This window comes from Thalassophryne amazonica, chromosome 15 (assembly GCF_902500255.1).
Source record: "Thalassophryne amazonica chromosome 15, fThaAma1.1, whole genome shotgun sequence".
In the NCBI taxonomy this organism is placed as follows: Eukaryota; Metazoa; Chordata; class Actinopteri; order Batrachoidiformes; family Batrachoididae; genus Thalassophryne; species Thalassophryne amazonica.
Genome location: NC_047117.1, coordinates 43,415,310 through 43,438,104, shown reverse-complemented (window position 1 = coordinate 43,438,104; position 22,795 = coordinate 43,415,310). Strand labels below are relative to the sequence as shown.

Genomic DNA, 22,795 nt, shown 5'->3' with positions numbered 1-22,795 from the left:
TTCTATTCTAGAATTAACAGGAAGCCAATGAAGAGAGGCCAATATGGGTGAAATATCAAAAGTATCAAAAGCAGAGATGAGAACCTGTGAATTCCCCAGCTTCTGCAGCCATCAAAATGTCACTAGAGATTTTAAGTAAAGGTGTTTCGGTGGAAACTGTGAATGCTTAGTTCCTTAGTGTTTTTGTCTATTCAGTGGTGACAGGAAGAAGTTCACTCTTGTTTGTGCCTCATACAATAACATTAATGAGCTCATTGCCTTCTGCTTACTAACTTGGTGTTTGCATTATAAATAATGTGCTTATCAAGTTAATTTTGCTTCTTTGCTACGTTTCAAAAAATTATGCGACTTATGGATAGGGATGGGTATATAAAACCGGTTCCTTTTTGAAATCAATAAAAAATGATTCAATCCATTGACATCAATAGCCTTTTTGCTTAATGATTCCCTTGTCGGTTCTTCAGTTCACATTACCCCAGCGCGGCGTCGTTTTTGAGGGTGTGTATCAGGAAAATGATCATTTCGCTACATTGATTGCGTGCACACTGTTTTTGAGAAGCTGCAAAGCAAAGTAGCAGGCTGCAGCGCAACCTGCGAAGCAGTCTCAGAAGCAGTGAAGCGCTTTGAAGCAGCAAAGTGCTTTGCTGCTTCTCTCAGAAGCAGCTGGTCTGCAGTTTCTTCATTAACTCCCCTCACACCCATTTAAACATGTCAGTCATGAGTCACCTTTGTGCAGATTATAGTCAGGAACTTGGACTCTTGTCTTGTTTGAGCAAGAAATGAGAATCTTCCTCCATTCCTTTCATACTGGAGATTTTATTCGTTCCTCATTAACTTTTCGTGGGGCAACAGACACAATGGTTCTCTGACGTGAGCTGGACCTGCTTCACCGGTTTGTAGACTGAAGTTACTGTCCCTCAGGTAAAGGAAATAATAATTAATAATAATAATATAATGTCCTCTGTTTTGTGGGACTGCACAGCTCCAAATGCACGGCTCTCTGCCAAGCAAAGTTGGTAAGATAGATTTTGGTCAGAATTAATAACTTCAAAGATAATGTCCCTTTTAAATCAAATGACACTTCTTTCCAAACGTTGTAATACAGACAGCAAACTACAACCGACCAAAAAATAGTAAGGCCCTTCGGTTGTTCCCTTGTTTGCACTTAGGGTCGCCACTGTAAATCCGAGGAGGATCTGCATGATGAATTGGCACAAGTTTTATGCTGGATGCCCTTCCTGACGCAACTCCACATTATATGGAGAAATGTGGCAGGGGTGGGATTTGAACTGCGAACCTGCTGCACCAAAACCAATTGCACTAATCACTTGGTACTACCCCTGCTCCAAACTATAACTGACCAAAACCGTGTGGAGTTAATTTTGTTAATACAACCCCTGGCAAAAATTATGGAATCACCGGCCTCGGAGGATGTTCATTCAGTTGTTTAATTTTGTACAAAAAAAGCAGATCAGACATGACACAAAACTAAAGTCATTTCAAATGGCAACTTTCTGGCTTTAAGAAACACTATAACAAATCAGGAAAAAAAATTGTGGCAGTCAGTAACGGTTACTTTTTTAGACCAAGCAGAGGGAAAAAATATGGAATCACTCAGTTCTGAGGAAAAATTATGGAATCATGAAAACAAAAGACCGCTCCAACACATCACTAGTATTTTGTTGCACCACCTCTGGCTTTTATAACAGCTTGCAGTCTCTGAGGCATGGACGTAATGAGTGACAAACAGTACTCTTCATCAATCTGGCTCCAACTTTCTCTGATTGCTGTTGTCAGATCAGCTTTGCAGGTTGGAGCCTTGTCATGGACCATTTTCTTCAACTTCCACCAAAGATTTTCAATTGGATTAAGATCCGGACTATTTGCAGGCCATGACATTGACCCTATGTGTCTTTTTGCAAGGAATGTTTTCACAGTTTTTGCTCTATGGCAAGATGCATTATCATCTTGAAAAATGATTTCATCATCCCCAAACATCCTTTCAATTGATGGGATAAGAAAAGTGTCCAAAATATCAACGTAAACTTGTGCATTTATTGATTATGTAATGACAGCCATCTCCCCAGTGCCTTTACCTGACATGCAGCCCCATATCATCAATGACTGTGGAAATTTACATGTTCTCTTCAGGCAGTCATCTTTATAAATCTCATTGGAACGGCACCAAACAAAAGTTCCAGCATCATCACCTTGCCCAATGCAGATTCGAGATTCATCACTGAATATGACTTTCATCCAGTCATCCACAGTCCACGATTGCTTTTCCTTAGCCCATTGTAACCTTATTTTTTTTCTGTTTAGGTGTTAATGATGGCTTTCATTTAGCTTTTCTGTATGTAAATCCCATTTCCTTTAGGCGGTTTCTTACAGTTCGGTCACAGACGTTGACTCCAGTTTCCTCCCATTCATTCCTCATTTGTTTTGTGTATTTTCAATTATTGAGACATATTGCTTTAGGTTTTCTGTCTTGACGCTTTGATGTCTTCCTTGGTCTACCAGTATGTTTGCCTTTAACAACCTTCCCATGTTTGTATTTGGTCCAGTTTAGACACAGCTGACTGAACAACCAACATCTTTTGCAACATTGCGTGATGATTTACCCTCTTTTAAGAGTTTGATAATCCTCTCCTTTGTTTCAGTTGACATCTCTCGTGTTGGAGCCATGATTCATGTCAGTCCACTTGGTGCAACAGCTCTCCAAGGTGTGATCACTCCTTTTTAGATGCAGACTAAGGAGCAGATCTGATTTGATGCAGGTGTTAGTTTTGGGGATGAAAATTTACAGGGTGATTCCATCATTTATTCCTCAGAATTGAGTGAGTCCATATTTTTTTCCCTCTGCTTGGTCTAAAAAAGTAACCGTTACTGACTGCCACAATTTTTTTCTTGATTTCTTATAGTGTTTCTTAAAGCCAGAAAGTTGCCATTTGAAATGACTTTAGTTTTGTGTCATGTCTGTGATCTGCTTTTTTTCTCAAAATTAAACAACTGAATGAATATCCTCTGAGGCCGGTGATTCCATAATTTTTGCCAGGGTTGTAATACCTGAAAGGAAATGCTTTTGACAAAAACTACAGATTTTGTTTATTTCTATTTATGTCCAGATTTAATTTACTTTTATGTCTAGAGATCAAGGATCCAGTGACCAATTTCATATTTATTTACTTTAAGACTTAGTAAATGTTGTTGACATAGAAAAGCCTGCTTTTACTACACAGAAAATTCACAGGCGGTATTGATAAGGGAGTCAATAAATAATACCCTCTGTTTGCATATCTAAAACTATCTTGCCTGATTAAGCACCTTAAAAAAATTAAGCATCTTTTTTGGTATTTTAAGAAGGTCTTGCCATCCTGTGAAGCTGTTCGTTTTTTTTTTTGTCTAGCTGTTTAGAAAGTGCCACCAGAATGTCATTGCGTAAATGCAGTGACAGTAAACATCTATTATACAAATAATCTAATGTTTGAGTTCAGTGGTACGAATATTCCATGACGTGAAAGCTGGAACATACCATTCAACGAGGCAAAGCAGAGTTGAATGGTATGTTCCAGCTTTCACCGAATTAAATATTTGTTCCATTGAAAGAATGTAAAAACATTATTTGTTTATATAACGGCTAAAATAGATCCTTGTCTTTTGACATTTTATTAATTTATAAACAGCAGAAAAGGGACTTACATTTTGGTGTTCCATTGCTGCTAAAGTCCAAATTGTAACGTGTAGTCCAGTGATGCTGTGCACTGACTTTGGACTTCCATAAAAAAAGAAAAAAAAAAGACTTTGTGTAGTTCCTCAGTCCAACCAAAAATCACATCAGCTTTTTATCTTCATGCATCCAGACGACTTACAGCAGAGTGGATTTTGTGTGTGTGTGTGTGTTACAAGAATTAGCAGCGTCAGTTAGCTTGTCGTCCCCGTCCGCACACACATACGCAACCGGGTCGACACTTGTGCGCGCGTGTACTATCATGCAGTGAAAAAAAGAAATCAGTAAGAAATGAGTCCAGCTTTTCATTCTTAATTAATTATTTTCTTTCTTTCTTTCTTTAATAATTTTCTTTTTCTATTGTACACTTGGATCATACAGTTTCATTTTATGTGTTTAGCAAATACCATTGTGAATGTTTAAAGCTTAAAAGAATTATTATTATTAAAACACCTCTTTGACCACTATTTGTTGTTGTATACTGTACCAGTCAAACATTTTGACACACTGTCCCTATCTGCAGTTTAAAGACATGAGGTTATGATTCAGTGGTGACTGAGTGTAAGTGGCTGTCTGAACTGTTGGAAGTCTGGCGCCGGCATTCTGAAAACACAAGTGCACTGACGTCTAGTGGTTTTGATATGTTATAGCAGCTAGTTACAGGCACTGCGGCACTGGTTCAACAATTCACTGGTTTCGTGGATCTGTGTATCATAAAATTTTCAAATATTAGTTAACTTGCCTATTGTGGAGGGGAGGTGATGGTCTAATGGTTAAGGCGTTGGGCTTGAGACCAGAAGATCCTTGGTTCAAATCCCAGCCTGACTGGAAAATCACTAAGGGGCCTTGGGCAAGGTCTTTAATCCCCTATTGCTTCCAGTGTGTAGTGAGCGTCTCACATCGGGGTGAATGTGAGACATTATTTGTAAAGCGCTTTGATGCAGTCCATTTACCATTGTCACTGTGTTGTGTGTGTGTGTGTGTGCGCACATATGCTGTACTGTGACTTTGTGAAAACACTTAAACCAGTGAAACACACACTGCGTTCATGGCATCTGCTAGGGGTGGGATGACTAAGGAAACTCATTAGTTGACTACTCGGGTACCATTTGTCATCGACTAGTAGGCGACTAAATTTGACATTGAATGAATTAAGCCAGTTTCTAATCTTGATTATGAATATTTTAACAAATCTAAGCACAAAATCACAAATACAAAAAACAACATTAGCATGGAGACAATACCTGCATTCATGTTTGAGCTGACTAATTCACCTGCCAAGGTTCACACACTTTCTTCACTCAGTGAAAGGGGGTGGGGGCAGCTCCAGCAGGTCTGTTCTTTCAAATTAATTTAATACATGGCTTTCGACGAGTTGACTCATGAAAAAATAGTCAACTACTAGGATGTTAGCTAGTCGTAATAGACTATTACAACTAGTCGTCCTATCCCTCGTTTTTGCTGTAATGTGACAGCAAACAAATCCATACCATTAATACAGTCCTAAAAGATCTATTTCATGTTTTCAAGAGATGGAACAAATCAGTTAATGTAGCAGAGCTACTGCTCTTTGAATCAATTTGGTGAGTGTGTGATTACTGTGAGGGGGAGTGGCTTTAGACACCCATCTCTGGCAGTGTACCTGTAAATGGGAGTGAAACAAATGAGGAGGAAAACATGTTTGTTTTCCTGCGTCATTTCGGATCACATCAGCATGTCTGAGACGGAGTCTCTTCACTCAAAGCAATCAAATGGATTAATGGGATTATTAATCATCATGCTGCATTTACACATAGGCAAGACGCATTGCGAATGTCATATTTGCATCATTTTTGGCACATTCCTGACATTCTTAACGTGACTTAATGCATCTGAATAGGTTTATTAATAGTGCGTGTTAGTGCGTGATAATAATGATTTTCATGGAGTATGTTTTTGGCTGTCAAAAAATCTTCCACGAATGTCACGCACCACCCTCATTTCGACTCATGTCGTGGAGGTCACAACTGGGCGTGATAATCCTTAATAGAGCGTGACAGCGTTCTTCTCTGACGTGCGCGCATTTAAACCCTGCTGCACCGCATTCAGTTTCATTGCCGCAGTATGCTGAAGGACAGTGACGCCAAGTCGGCTAAAAGTCTCGTTCTGATGCTCCTCAGCTCGCTCCTGCACGTGTTCCACTTGCTGCATGTACCCGATGTTTGGGGAAATGAGCAAGACGAGAGCCGTGTGGAGCCACACATCTGTCTTTCAGTCTCCTCCTCCTTTCTGTGCCACTCCAGTCTCCTCCTCCGTTCTGCGTTGCTCTGGCTTTTGAGGAGCAAACTGGAGTGATCTGAATTGTTCAGGAACTGATGGTTGGATGAATATGGGGGTGTGTGCAGAGACAATTCACCTTATTCACAGCGTGACAAGGGACCTCCTTTAAACTATTTTTGGTATTATAGTGTCATTCTAAGTGTTAAATAAAACAAATGTTTACTGTGCAGCTGGAAGCCATAAGCTCTGCACCTATTTCACTTCTTACACAGACCAAACAGAATAATTTAACATTTTTTAGATTTTATTTTATTTTTGTCCTGGTGGATCCTGATGGCTGTGATAAACGCTGAGGTGATGTGAATGAATGATGCACTGTGACTCTGAACTTTTAATTTTCTTGTTGTGGAGCAAAAATGCCTGCGTTCTCTGGTTCAGGCTGAAAACACAGTGGGGCTTCTTTTAAAATGCCATGTTTCTTTAGCCACGACAAGGAACTATTTTCAGACGTCTTTTTCCAAAATCAGGACAATTTATGTGGATAGGCTTTTGTCAGGCTGTGATGATGAGTCACACTGAAATAATGTAGCAGGTAAAATTAAGACTTTATATTTGAATTTATATCATGTCCTCAGCTAGACAAAGATAAATAGTGTACTTTTGAAACTCACCTCCTGCAAAGACTTACCTGGTTCTTGGTTGTCTCTGCGCTCACAGTGACAGCTGGCTTTGGTCTACTTGACCGGGATCCTATTTCAGGGGCTCACATTGGCTGTGGCTCCTCCCAAGTTTACATACTTACCAGGCATTGACATTAAGCTTTTTAGTGTACTTGTCCATAGGACAAGTAACCCTGGTGGTTTACTTGTCCTATAGGAAAAGCTGGTTGTCCGGACAAGCGAGCGCCGCAGGTGAAGGCACGCGATACATATACCAATGGCGCGTGTCACCTAGGGGTGTCTGGGGGCATGCTATTGTGGAAGTACTGAAATTACACTTTTTCATAAATTGCTTCTCTCCTGTGTGGGTGGTAAATTTGAATTTCCAAATAATACATTTTATTATATATTGCATGAATAGCCTCTAGCCTTTTAATCCATTAACCAAGACATAGGTCATAATGTTTCTCTCCTGCGATTGTTCATAATTGGGGAAAAAATTAAAATAATTGGTAAATGCCAATATGCATCTGCTTCTCTCCTGTGTGTTTTCTGAATTCATCACTGTTCAATGCATGATCATTTGCCAGTATGTTTTTTGATAAAGCAAATCAAATTCTTTTATTTCAACATTTAAAAATAACTTACTGGTCCGCAATTGAATGAAAATCCCGACAGACATGACAGTATATTGTGTTGTCCTCTTCCTTGTGCCCCAGCCACGGATAATCCTGTGTCCAGCTACTCACAAACTTTCTCTCTCTTCCTTTCTCTTCATACCTCTACTTTGAAGCTTCTACACTTGCTGCAGGGGTTGATGGTTTGCGTTTGACTGGTGTTTTCCCTGGTATCTGGCTCGGTTTCGGAGGTTTTAGAAAAGACATTCCATTCAATATATTCTTCAAAAGGCGTGTTAATCGATGCGATGTTCGTTATCTAATGTTTCCCACCACAGCATCTTGTAAGAAGATGCTACACACGCACACTCCATACAGTGGTCTCGTGCACACATGATACAGGGTTGTCCCCAGAAATTTTTAGTATAGTGGTGCTGTTGGCAATTATCACCTGAGGCGGTGCGCGTCGCGAGTCATTTTGACTGGTTTTAGATGCATCGAAAGCAAGAATAATAGACAAAAAAATTGCACTTATGTTGTAATATCAAAGTTCTTTTTTGTATTTTTCTGCCTATGTTAAGAAAATAAATTACATTGAAAAGTTTAAAAACATTAATATTTGATGGACATAACATTTGCTCTATTCTTTAAAAATGACACACTGTACCTTTAATCCAGTAAGAGTCCAGGTAGAGTTTTTACTGTCATGTTGACAGTTTAGCTTTTTTTTTTCCAACATTTTTGAGTGGAATTGCATACTTTTTTTTTTTTTTTTTAAGAATATAACCTCTTATTGTCTTGTTTGAACAAGAGCTAAATCTGGACTGATTTGATTGTCAAATCAGAATCACATTTATTGCCAAGTAAGTTCTCACATACAAGTAATTTGATCTGGTGTCATTGGTGCATAAACAACAATAATAACAAGAAAATGAAAAAATAATTCTGGAAGAAGTAAAGGAGTAAGTCCCCGCTTTTAAAGATGAATCCTGGATGAAAAACTTTCTGAATCAGTTTTTCACACTTTACTGTTTCACTGAGGCTGTGTGGTGAAGATGATCGTTTATTAAAATTGTTTTGCTGGTTTTTACAGCTGTAGCATCTGCTAACATTTTTCCTCCTCCCTCTCTCTCTCTCTCTCTCTCTCTCTGAGGGAACGAGAGACTCTTCACTCTCACATCGTATTTGAGCAAACTTTGGAAACATGAAGGCTTTCAACTGTAAAATAAAGCCTATAAATGAATTTCTGGGGCTATACAAGCAGAATGAGCTCTTTTTACCTAAAGACTTTGACAGAGTTCTTTTTTCACTGTGCGCTCTGAGCTGCAGTGCTGCTCGGCTCTCTGCCAGCGGGGCGTGGGGGGGCCAGCAGGCAGTTGCACAAACAGCCTGGCTGGATTTAAAAAACTACTTGATAGCAGAGCAGAGTGTGACGGCGCTGTCAGAACACTGATGGCGCGGCGCTGTTGTTCCATTGCCTGGGGAGAACCCTGTGATATCATGTTTTCCGATTGTCCACTGCGTGGAGAGTTGCGGGAAAACCGAAGACGCTTTCTTGCGAGGTGCGAAACAGTTTGTAGATGAGAAAACAACTTGTTCGGTCGGACAACGATTTAGAGCTATTGCTAGTCCGATCACATTTTACACTTGTCCCGGACAATCGGACAAGCGTTAATGTCGATGGTAGCTTACTGAAGTCAAATAATTTTGGGACTGCAGTGTCTTTCAACAAGGTTTTCTTTCAGCAAGGTCCTTTAGTTTCATTGCGCTTAGCTGCTGCCCAAGCCTTTCCTTATTTTTCCATAGTAGGCCATGATAGCTAACATTCTTTCCCTCGTCAGTGCAGCTGGGAGCCATGCAAAACACCTGCATTTTCGCTGAAACACTCTAATACCTTTTCTCACTTGCACATAGAATTCAGTGTGGATACATTATTGTATTGTAATTACAAGCTTGTATTGTAAAATGTCACAAATAAAAGATTATTTAAATCAGTTTAAAAATAGATTTAGTATTGTTGCAATCACTGAATCTTGGCTTAAAGATGATCTCATGGATGAAGTTCAAATGGAGGGATATGAGCTGTATTTTGTAAACAGAAGATATAAAAAAGGCAGTGGTATTGCTCTATATACAAAAACAGATCTGATGTGTACAATTGTTGAAGAAATGACAATTATGAATGATGTCATAGAAATTGTAACAGTGGAACTTGTACATGAAACATCTAAGAATATTTTAATCAGTTGTGTATACAGAGCACCAGATTCTTGTGTTGTGAAATTTACAGATAAAATAATTGAATTATTCCATCAAATTAAAAACAAAACGCTTTTTATGTGTGGGGACTTTAATATTAACATAGAAAGCTCCAGCTGCCAATGATTAAGTGATTTTGTGAATTCAATGTATAGTTTGGGGTTATTCCCCTTGATAACAAAACCAACCAGAATTACATTGCAAAGTGCAACGGTAATTGATAATATATTTACAAACAGAACAGATGAAATTATCAAGAATGGGATCTTCATGACAGATATTAGCGACCATTTACCAATTTTTTCAATATTTAAATATAAAAATAGGTACAACAAAAAAACTGATATAAACTTTAAAAGAGATAAGTCAGTAAAAGCCTTAGAGGCATTAAAATATGACCTTAAAAATCAAAACTGGGAAGAAGTTTGTCAGTGATGTTAATGTAGCATATAACTCATTTATGAAAATATTCATGAAATCATACAATAAAAATTGTAAATTAATTGAAATTAGTAAGAAAAGAGTAAATAAACCATGGCTGACAAAGGGAATAAAAAATGCTTGTGCAAAGAAAAACAATTTATACAGGTGCTTTTTAAAATTGCAAACAAAGGAATCAGAACATAAATACAAAAAATATAAAAATAAACTATTAACAATAATTAGGAAACAAAAAAAAGATTACAGTGAAAAACTAAATAAGAGTAAAGATAATATGAGGGTAACATGGGGAATTATAAAAAGTGTGATTGATAGTGATGGAACGAAAGAAACTATTCCAAATTACTTTGTTAAGGAAAATAAAGAGAGAAATGATGTAAAAGAAGTTGCAAATGGGTTTAATGATTATTTTTCAAATGTAGGGTCAAGTTTGGTGGGAAATAAACCAATAATAGAAGATAAATTATGTACATTGGTAAATACGGTCAATAGTATTTTCCTGGACAATGTGGAAAAAGATGAAATAAGAAATATTGTAAAAAACTGTGTAAGCAAAAGATCAACTGACCATGAAGATTTAGACATGATGACTGTAAAAAGTATAATAGAAATTGTTATTGAACCATTTACTTATATTTGTAATCTGTCTCTGTCAACTGGGGTTTTTCCAGTCCCATTATATAAAAATGGAGACAAACATAATTTTTCTAATTACAGGCCAGTATCATTGCTTCCACAGTTTTCTAAAATTATGGAAAAAGTTTTTGTAACAAGATTGGATAAATTTATTGAGAAACATCATATTTTAAATAATGCTCAGTATGGATTCAGAACAAAACATTCGACAGCTATGGCAATTATGGAACTAATAGAGAAAATATCAACAATAGATAATAAGGATTATTTTGTAAGTATTTTTATTGACCTGAAAAAGGCTTTTGATGTTATAGACCACTCAAGATTGCTCCACAAGTTACAACAATATGGAATAAGAGGTGTTGCACATCAGTGTGTAAAAAGCTACTTAGAAAATAGAAAACAGTTTGTTCAGATAAATAATACCAAATCAGAATTGTGTAACATTATTTATGGAGTACCACAAGGATCGGTACTTGGACCCAAACTGTTTATTTTGTATATCAATGATTTTGTGAATGTATCCAATGTGCTTGGCAGCATTTTATTTGCTGATGATACAACGCTGTTTTACTCTGGATCAGATATACAGGAAGTAGCACAAGTGATAAATACAGAGTTGGAAAAAGTTAAACATTGGTTTGATATAAACAGATTGTCACTAAATATTAATAAGACAAATTTCATATTGTTTAATGATAGAGCGAAAAAAAAAATGTCATTACAAATAGATGGAATGGATATACAAAGGGTAAAAGAAATGAAATTTTTAGGAGTCATGATTGATGAAGATCTTACATGGAAGTCACACATAAATTACATAAAAGGAAAAATAGCGAAAGCCATTGCTGTTTTGCATAAAGTAAAATATTCATTAAATAGTTATGGTTTATTAACATTGTATAATTCATTGATTGTCCCATATTTAACTTACTGTGTAGAAATCTGGGGATCAACATATACAACCTATATACAACCTTTATTTATTTTGCAGAAAAGAGCTTTAAAAGTGATTAGCAACAGTGGTTTTAGAGATCCATCTAATCCATTGTTTATTAAGTATAGGGTACTTAAATTTCATGATTTAGTCTATTTGAAAATATTACAAACGATGTACCAAGTTAATAAAAATACTTTACCAACAAACATTCAAAATATGTTTGAAAAAAGAGTAAGTAGTTATAAATGGAAAGGAATAGAAGTCTTTAAAAAACCAAGATTTAGAACCAAAGTAAAGGAAAGGAGTATTGCAGTAAATGGTGTCAAATTATGGAACAATCTTAATAAAGAAATTAAAGAATTAAGGTCGCTTAAATTATTTAAAAAACATATTAAATTAGATGTATTAAGTAAGTATGAAACTATGAAGTAAGTCAGTGGGCTGCAAGAAAGTCAAAAAAAAAAAAAAGTAAACTGTTAATAATGTTTGGAGTGTCTTAAGTTTAAATGTAACCTGTCAGTGATGTAATCTATTAATTAATGGTCATAATTATGAAATGGGTCAGTGGTATGTGACAAGTTAAAGAAATGCAATCTGTTAAATAATGTTGACTATGATGCTGTATATTGAAAGATTGTATTGTTAAAAGGGGCAGAAATCATAAGACTTGTTCTTCTTTCTGCTCCTTTTCATTCTGGTATTGTGGTGCTTTTGTTTTTTGCTTTTCTGTTTTTCTTTTAAATGAATGAAATAAATATTATTCAAAAAAAAAAAAATTAAAGGAAAAGAAAACCCACTGATAAAATACAGCTGGGAAGATAGTTTATAGCACAGTCTAACGATTGATGCATATCAATGAAAATAAGGAGCTCTTACAACTGAAATATCTGCCTTGAAAGTTGGCATTAAAGCAGAATTTGACAATTTCATAAATGCCGCCACTGACACAATTTTAATCAATCAGAAAAAATAAACATGGATCGCTTACAGCGCTGCTGTGACATAGTATGGGCACAGAATGCTACAGGAGGCAAACAGGCGCTGATGTAAAAATCCTCTCTCTCCCTCGTTTTCCTGCTGAGCAAACACAAAGCCGTTCAGCTGTAAAATAAACTAAATTCATCAGTGCTCATGAGTAACTGGGTAAACACTGAAGGATTTTGGTGGTTTTCCTGTTCAAGGGGAGAAAGTGACTTTCTGATTGACTGTTCTCTTCAGCTGCGCTGCAAGTGAGCTGCGGCTGTGAAGCCGCTGATTGCCATAGGTATTAAAGGCACTGCGCTGCGGTGGTTTGAATCATATTTGTCTAATAGATTACAATTTGTTCATGTAAATGGGGAATCTTCTTCACAGACTAAAGTTAATTATGGAGTTCCACAAGGTTCTGTGCTAGGACCAATTTTATTCACTTTATACATGCTTCCCTTAGGCAGTATTATTAGACGGTATCGCTTAAATTTTCATTGTTACGCAGATGATACCCAGCTTTATCTATCCATGAAGCCAGAGGACACACACCAATTAGCTAAACTGCAGGATTGTCTTACAGACATAAAGACATGGATGACCTCTAATTTCCTGCTTTTAAACTCAGATAAAACTGAAGTTATTGTACTTGGCCCCACAAATCTTAGAAACATGGTGTCTAACCAGATCCTTACTCTGGATGGCATTACCCTGACCTCTAGTAATACTGTGAGAAATCTTGGAGTCATTTTTGATCAGGATATGTCATTCAAAGCGCATATTAAACAAATATGTAGGACTGCTTTTTTGCATTTACGCAATATCTCTAAAATCAGAAAGGTCTTGTCTCAGAGTGATGCTGAAAAACTAATTCATGCATTTATTTCCTCTAGGCTGGACTATTGTAATTCATTATTATCAGGTTGTCCTAAAAGTTCCCTAAAAAGCCTTCAGTTAATTCAAAATGCTGCAGCTAGAGTACTGACGGGGACTAGAAGGAGAGAGCATATCTCACCCATATTGGCCTCTCTTCATTGGCTTCCTGTTAATTCTAGAATAGAATTTAAAATTCTTCTTCTTACTTATAAGGTTTTGAATAATCAGGTCCCATCTTATCTTAGGGACCTCGTAGTACCATATCACCCCAATAGAGCGCTTCGCTCTCAGACTGCAGGCTTACTTGTAGTTCCTAGGGTTTGTAAGAGTAGAATGGGAGGCAGAGCCTTCAGCTTTCAGGCTCCTCTCCTGTGGAACCAGCTCCCAATTCAGATCAGGGAGACAGACACCCTCTCTACTTTTAAGATTAGGCTTAAAACTTTCCTTTTTGCTAAAGCTTATAGTTAGGGCTGGATCAGGTGACCCTGAACCATCCCTTAGTTATGCTGCTATAGACGTAGACTGCTGGGGGGTTCCCATGATGCACTGTTTCTTTCTCTTTTTGCTCTGTATGCACCACTCTGCATTTAATCATTAGTGATCGATCTCTGCTCCCCTCCACAGCATGTCTTTTTCCTGGTTCTCTCCCTCAGCCCCAACCAGTCCCAGCAGAAGACTGCCCCTCCCTGAGCCTGGTTCTGCTGGAGGTTTCTTCCTGTTAAAAGGGAGTTTTTCCTTCCCACTGTAGCCAAGTGCTTGCTCACAGGGGGTCGTTTTGACCGTTGGGGTTTTACATAATTATTGTATGGCCTTGCCTTACAATATAAAGCGCCTTGGGGCAACTGTTTGTTGTGATTTGGCGCTATATAAAAAAAATTGATTGATTGATTGATTGATTGTTAATAACAATTCAGTTCATTTTTTGGAAAATCCATGCTTTGCGGCACAGACCATTTGAACCTGAGAGCCAGGCGGGAATTTACTGGTAACAGCTCACCTTGAGCGCAGGAACCTCCCGCTCCCCATCCATTCTTGCCGCTCAGCAGTAAACAGAGCAGGCAGCACAACAGAGGTTTCACAGACGTGGTTTCTCTCCAGTATCGGAAAATCCCGCAGGTTGGATTAGGAAATTCTGATCCGCGAATTATGTTGGTATCGGAACCCGGTACTGATCCAGGATGTTAATGTTAACATAATGATCAGACATGCCTACAACTTTTCTTATGGGCTCTCAATATCATAATCTACCAACCCAATTGTAAATTATCAGTGGGTTTTCTTTTCCTTTAAGACAGAAGCTTGGTCCCCATATGCATACGTCATAAAATTTCTGACCAATTAGATGCATTTCCTTATAATTTTTTATTTTATCCATTTTATTAATTATCAAAAACAAAAATTCATGTTTTTATGTTTTATCAGAAAAACTCTTTAATTGGAGTAAGCGGTTGAAAATGAGTAAGTGAGTGAACTTCCCTGATCAGAACCACTCATCTGTCTCCAAATACATGTCAGACAATCAAAATGATGATCTCCGGATTCCCTGCTACTTTCCAGTCATTGGGTATAACTGACTGGCCACCTTTAGTCACTACTACAGATTAGTGATGGCAAACTCGACACAGCCCTGGAATATTTTAAAGCCCATTTTGAACATTGTTCCAGAATCTGTATCAAAAGGAAGACCTCACAGGCTGTGCTAAATGAGGCCTCTCTGCTCTGTGTACATTCAAGATTTGATGAACAAGAAGTTGTTGCATTTCCTCTGTCGAGTTAAAATGTCTTCACTCGCATGCATTTAAAAAAATCCCAAATCATTCCTATTGTGTTTTTGTCCTCTCTTTGAATTCACTCAGGAGACCATGGACTCTCTGTACAGACGCTTGGAGCGCACTCAACAGATGCAGACGGTGTTACGGGCCTTTGAGGCTCGGGACCGAAACCTATTGGAGGACAACATGTGGAGGGTGTCCTTCTGGTCCTGTGCCAGTGTGTTAGTCATGCTGTGTGTGGCTCTCACCCAGGTAACTGAAGCACTGACGGCACAGTGTGACCATGAGTCTCTTAAAGGTGTAGTCCCCTTCAATTTCCGACAAAATCGACCAAACTGATTTTGTGTTAAAGTATTATGATGAAGTATCTCTATTTCTGTGGTGTTGATCCATGTGAAATCGGTGGATACCTCATGAGTGACCATCAACGGTTTGCTTCATACCTTCACAAACCGTTTTTCCCAGTAATCACAATACAAAATTTCAGCCTTATATCTTTGTTTTTGAGCTATTGAGGTTTTAAAAAATGGGCATGACACTATTTTTACAGCAAAAGTGAGTGGTACACCAAAAGATAGATTCAAGAGGTCATTACTTTTAAACTATTCGCACTAGATGCATCAAATTTTCAGGAGTTGTTCTTATAAACTTGAAATCTTGAGCAACTTTAAAAGATGATCCACAGTTGCATATTTGTCAGTTTTTAGCTTGCTGAAATGTGTTAAAAGCTGTGCTTTGGTGCAGTTTTGGCACTCTGTATCATCACAATGAAACACATCAGATTTCTTTTTTTAACTTTGGTATTCATTTCTTATGTTATTGTACTATTTTGGTGATTTAAGTATTTTTCAGTTTTCATCAAGTAATAAAGTGAGAAGTATGCAACTGTGGATCTTCTTTTAAAGTTGTTAAAGACTAAGAGCATTCATTCCAATACCTGCTTGCTGTCATCACAGAGCAGCCGGAGCCTATCCCAGGGGTCAGTGTGCGAGAGGCAGGGTACACCTTGGACCACATATAGACAGACTAACAAACACATTCACACCTACACTTTTAGAGACACCAATTCACCTAACCTGTATGTCTCTGGAAGTGGGAGGAAGCCGGATCACCCAGAGGGAACCTAAGAACAACTCCTGAACTTCAAAAGTAATAACTTAACAGTTTCAGTACCACTTGTTTTTGCAGTCAAATCAGTGTCACACCCCATTTTGAAAGCCCCAACATCTCAAAAACCAGAATAATTTCCATTTCACCCTGTCCTCTGTATCTTCCTCTGTCACACCAACCACCTGCATGTCCTCCCTCAGCACATCCATAAATCTCCTCTTTGGCCTCCTCGTGCCTGGTAGTTCTATCCTCAGCATCCTGCTCCCTATATACCCTGGGTCCCTCCTCTGCACATGTCCAAACCATCTCAGTCTCGCCTCTCAGACTTTGTCTCCAAACCGTCCTACATGACTCATTCACTCAGGAGACCATGGACTCTCTGTACAGATGCTTGGAACGCACTCAACGGATGCAGACAGTGTTACGGGCCTTTGAGGAGCGGGACCAAAACCTATTGGACAACAACGTGGAGGGTGTCATTCACTCTGATACGTTCATTCCTAATCTTGTCCATTCTCATCTCTCCCAGCGAGAATCTCAACATCTCCAGCTCTGCCTCCTGTCTTTTTGTTAGTGCCACCGTCTCTAAACCGTACAACATAGCTGGTCTCACTACTGTCTTGTAAACTTTCCCCTTCACTCTTGCTGATGTTCTTCAGTCACAAATCACTCCTGCCACCTTTCTCCACCCACTCCACCCTGCCTGCACTCTCTTCTTCACATCTTTACCACATCCTCCATTACTTTGAACAGTTGACCCCAAATATTTAAACTCATCTACTTTAACCACTTCTACTCCTTGTAACTGCACTATTCCACTGGGCTCCCTCCCATTCACACACATGTACTCAGTCTTGCTTCTACTCACTTTCATTCCCCTTCTCTCTAGAGCGTATCGCCACATGTCCATGCTAGACTCAACATACTCTCGCTACAGATCACAATGTCATCTGTCATCATAGCCATGGAGACTCCTGTCTGATCTTGTCCATCAACCTGCCCATCACAATTGTGAACAAGAAAGGACTCAGAGCTGATCCTTGGTGTAATCCCACCTCCACCTTGAATGAGTCTGTCATTCCTACTGCGCATCTCACTGCTGTGAGTGGGGGGAGGGGTGGGGGAGGTGCTGATATTCTGTCATAATTTGATGGTCTGCTGCATTTCTTCAGCTTCAGGATGTGGATATTGTCCAAGCGCTCCCCCAGGATGAGCTATGGCATTGCATTTGTTAACTGTACTTTAAAATTCTAAGTTTTCAGACAAGTTGTGTGAAGATACTCGTAATCCTTTATTGGTATACTAAAGTACAAAATGATCATAGTACAGAGAGCAAATCCTTTTTATGACCTAAATGGTTAAAAATAAAAAATCAAAGGGGACTGCACTTTTTAAGAACCACCTTTTAAATGGTTCTGGACATTATGCTGTGTCTTTATTTCTCTTGCCACAGGTCTACACTGTCAGAAAACTGTTTGACGATAAGCGGAGGGTCCACACATAGTGAAACACTTTGCTGTGAAGTTGTGGAAGAAAATAAGCCAGCAGAGACTCGATAAGATTGTTCTTCACATTTTTGGTCTACATGTCCAACAGCATAGACAAAAGTGATTTTTGTTTTGTTTGTTCTTTCAGATTTGTAGAATCTGGTTGCAGTGTTAGTTTGTGAACAATAATCTAATGGGCAGCACGGTGGTTCAGTGGTTAGCACTGTTGCCTCACAGCAAGAAGGTCATGGGATCTATTGCCACCTGTGGCCTTTCTGTGTGGAGTTTACATGTTCTCCCTGTGTTTGTGTGGGTTCTTTCCAGGTGCTCCGGCTTCCTCCCACATCCAGAGACACGCAGGTTAGGTGAATTGGAAACTTTAAATTGTCTAGGTGAATGTGTTGGTTTGTGTATATGTGGCCCTGCGACAGACTGGCGTCCCGTCCAGGGTGTACCACACCTCATACACTGTGACTGCTGGGATAAGCTCCAGCCCTCCATGATACTTAATTGGAGTAAACAGGTATAGAAAATGGATGGATGGAATAGTCTAACGATTATTATTGTTCAGAAACTAAGCAAAAGCAGATGGCGACAGGATCAATAAATTTGATGATGTGCCTTTGTCAGATCTGGCCACATCACCGTTCTGTTACCTTACAGCGTGACTGTCTTCAGGCTGCTGTTGTTGTTGCAAAGCCTCAATCACAAAGTTGAAAACTATTTTACTGCTAATTATCATATCTGAGTTTACGAGGGATGACAAATGATGTGCAATTGTTAGTGTATGATTTCTTTTCCATCTCTCCATATTTGTCAGTCTTCCTTTGGATGTAGCCTGATATTTTGCGTATGTGAGTACATATGTGACTATTTGTTGACAACATAATGCAAGGAAGAAAGATCAGTTTTGCTTTAAAAGTGTCAAAGCAAAAAAGGGGAAAGTTCTCTGCGCTTCTGCCAAGCACAAAAATCCGGTGCAACCAGGTCAGGACAGACTTGTAGAAAAAAGAGAACCACTGGCGCAACACAGAAGTCAATGCAAAAAAGTTTACTAAAGGCGCAAAACAACTAATGTTTCGATGTAAAAAGTGTCTTCCTCAGAGTCCTTGAAAGACACGGATGGTACAGCCTTAAATACTAATCAGGACCAGGTGTCATCATGCATAAAGGGGCGTTAACCATCCATCAATCAAGGCACTGCACTCAATTAGAAACACACCATCCCAATTAAAAACAAGCATAAACTACATCAGTACCCCAGAGAAAAACTATAAATATTAAAGAAAAGTTCAATTTAATTCCTTATTTAAACCAAATGGTTCCAAAGTACCTAATGTATAAATCCAAAATGCTTCCTTACACAAACGTTTTTTAATATTACTGCTTCTGGGTGGGGCTGTAATTTTCTCAATCCCCCAAAATTTTCAAGATGCTGGAGAGTCATGATTGGTCTGTTTGTAATGTCTCAACATAGCATAAGTTAAATTCTGGGTACAGATTGCTGTATTATGTTCAGGTATCTGTAATTTGAGTTGATGTTTTGTTTGGCCTATATACAACCCCTGGCAAAAATTATGGAATCACCAGCCTCAGAGGATGTTCATTCAGTTGTTTAATTTTGTAGAAAAAAAAGCAGATCACAGACATGACACAAAACTAAAGTCATTTCAAATGGCAACTTTCTGGCTTTAAGAAACACTATAAGAAATCAGGAAAAAAATTGTGGCAGTCAGTAACGGTTACTTTTTTAGACCAAGCAGAGGGGAAAAAAATATGGACTCACTCAATTCTGAGGAAAAAATTATTGAATCACCCTGTAAATTTTCATCCCTAAAACTAACACCTGCATCAAATCAGATCTGCTCGTTAGTCTGCATCTAAAAAGGAGTGATCACACCTTGGAGAGCTGTTGCACCAAGTGGACTGACATGAATCATGGCTCCAACACGAGAGATGTCAATTGAAACAAAGGAGAGGATTATCAAACTCTTAAAAGAGGGTAAATCATCACGCAGTGTTGCAAAAGATGTTGGTTGTTCACAGTCAGCTGTGTCCAAACTCTGGACCAAATACAAAACAACATGGGAAGGTTGTTAAAGGCAAACATACTGGTAGACCAAGGAAGACATCAAGCGTCAAGACAGAAAACTTAAAGCAATATGTCTCAAAAATCGAAAATGCACAACAAAACAAATGAGGAACGAATGGGAGGAAACTGGAGTCGACGTCTGACCGAACTGTAAGAAACCGCCTAAAGGAAATGGGATTTACATACAGAAAAGCTAAACGAAAGCCATCATTAACACCTAAACAGAAAAAAACAAGGTTACAATGGGCTAAGGAAAAGCAATCGTGGACTGTGGATGACTGGATGAAAGTCATATTCAGTGATGAATCTTGAATCTGCATTGGGCAAGGTGATGATGCTGGAACTTTTGTTTGGTGCCGTTCCAATGAGAGTTATAAAGATGACTGCCTGAAGAGAACATGTAAATTTCCATAGTCATTGATGATATGGGGCTGCATGTCAGGTAAAGGCACTGGGGAGATGGCTGTCATTACATCATCAATAAATGCACAAGTTTACGTTGATATTTTGGACACTTTTCTTATCCCATCAATTGAAAGGATGTTTGGGGATGATGAAATCATTTTTCAAGATGGCAATGCATCTTGCCATAGAGCAAAAACTGTGAAAACATTCCTTGCAAAAAGACACATAGGGTCAATGTCATGGCCTGCAGATCTTAATCCAATTGAAAATCTTTGGTGGAAGTTTAAGAAAATGGTCCATGACAAGGCTCCAGCCTGCAAAGCTGATCTGGCAACAGCAATCAGAGAAAGTTGGAGCCAGATTGATGAAGAGTACTGTTTGTCACTCATTAAGTCCATGCCTCAGAGACTGCAAGGTGTTATAAAAGCCAGAGGTGGTGCAACAAAATACTAGTGATGTGTTGGAGCGTTCTTTTGTTTTTCATGATTCCATAATTTTTCTTCAGAATTGAGTGATTCCATATTTTTTTCCCTCTGCTTGGTCTAAAAAAGTAACTGTTACTGACTGCCACAATTTTTTTTCCTGATTTCTTAGTGTTTCTTAAAGCCAGAAAGTTGCCATTTGAAATGACTTTAGTTTTGTGTCATATCTGTGATCTGCTTTTTTTTCTACAAAATTAAACAATTGAATGAACATCCTCCGAGGCCGGTGATTCCATAATTTTTGCCAGGGGTTGTAGGACATTTAAAAGGTATATTACATGTGCAGTGTTACAGTTCGTTAAAGAAGAAATAGAATATTACTTAATGTTGCGTGGTGAGAGAAGCATTTTGCATTGATGGAATTAGAACATTATGCACAATTACCACATTTAAAGAAACCTTTCGGTCGGCTAGAAAGCCAAGTATTTGAGGCAGGAGATGGGAGTGGTCATGTCTTAATGAACCAGTTGATCACAAATATTACAGGCATTCCTGAATATAAACTTAGGTGGCTCAGCACAGATTTCTGTTGGATCACTCTTAAGGACATGCCAATATTTATAAATAATGTTTTTTATTCTTCCCACTAGTGGAGTATAGCAGATAGAATAAACAGTTTGATGTTGAAGAAGATTTAGATTTTTTTCTTAATGAGGCACGATCAGTATTTAAAGCCCGGTCCCAAGTTTTGATGATATCAGTTTTATTATAACCATGTTGTTCAAACCGATGTGCTAGATGAACTGCTTTTGACATAAAATCAGTAGTAATGCTACAACTTCTTCTAACTCTCAAAAATTGGCCCACTGGTATATTACGAACTAAATGAGGCAGATGGATACTGTCTGCTCTCAATTAAGTGTTTCTACTAAGAGGTTTGCAATAGATGGTAGATTGTTAAAAAAAAAAAAAAAAAAAAAAAAAAAAAAAAATCCATCCTTAATAGTGAGATCTAAAAAGTCAATGGAGTGAAAGTTATAATTCATAATAATGATATCGATATTCAGGGATGCCTGTAATATTCGTGATCAACTGGTTCATTCAGACATGACCATTCCCGTCTAGTGGTCTAGTGGTTAAGGTGTTGGGCTTGAGACCAGAAGATCCTGGGTTCAAATCCCTGCCTGACTGGAAAATCACTAAGGGCCCTTGGGCAAGGTCTTTAATCCCCTATTGCTCCCAGTGTGTAGTGAGCGCCTTGTGTGGCAGCACCCTGACATCGGGGTGAATGTGAGGCATTATTGTAAAGCGCTTTGAGCGTCTGATGCAGATGGAAAAGCGCTATATAAATGCAGTCCATTTACCATTTATTTACCATTCTTTTACCAACTGTAACACTGCACATGTAGTATACCTTTTAAAATGTCCTATATAGGCCAAACAAAATGGCAACTCAAATTACGGATAGCTGAACATAATACAGCAATCTGTACCCAGAATTTAACTTATGCCATGTCGAGACATTACAAACAGACCAATCATGGCTCTCCAGCATCTTGAAAATTTTGGGGGATTGAGAAAATTACAGCCCCACCCAGAGGCGGTGATATTAAAAAACTTTTGTGTAGGGAAGCATTTTGGATTTATACATTAGGTACTTTGGAACCGTTTGGTTTTAAATGAGGAATTAAATTGAACTTGTTTTCTTTAATATTTATAGGTTTTCTCTGGGGTACTGATATATTTTATGCTTGTTTTTAATTGGGATGGTGTGTTTCTAATCATGAATTGAGTGCAGCGCCTTGATTGATGGATAGTTAACGCCCCTTTACGCATGATGACACCTGGCCCTGATGAGTATTTAAGGCTGTACCATCCATGTCTTTCAAGGACTCTGAGGAAGACATAACTTTTACATCGAAATGCTTGTCTGTTCATTGTTTTGCATTTTTAATAAACTTTTGCACCGACTTATGTGTTGCACTAGTGGTCTTCCTTTTTCATCAAGTTTGCGTTGTTTAAACAGCATAATTCATTTGTATGTCAGTTTTTCTTCTTTTCATTTTCTATTCTCATTTTACCCTTTTTGTGAGACTTTCCTATTCTATGAAAAACTGGTTTCTTGGT

General features: G+C 38.3%; 1 protein-coding gene across 1 annotated transcript in view; it reads left to right on the top strand.

Moving 5' to 3' along the window:
• The window catches only part of tmed1b (transmembrane p24 trafficking protein 1b), a 43,177-nt gene extending 25,383 nt beyond the window's left edge, over positions 1-17,794 (top strand). Inside the window, exons 4-5 of the mRNA XM_034188887.1 lie at positions 15,237-15,404; positions 17,716-17,794. Coding sequence (XP_034044778.1) covers positions 15,237-15,404; positions 17,716-17,766 — 219 coding nt within the window. The 3' untranslated portion in view covers positions 17,767-17,794. The remainder of the gene's footprint in view (positions 1-15,236; positions 15,405-17,715) is intronic.
• The last annotated feature ends 5,001 nt before the right edge of the window (positions 17,795-22,795 follow it).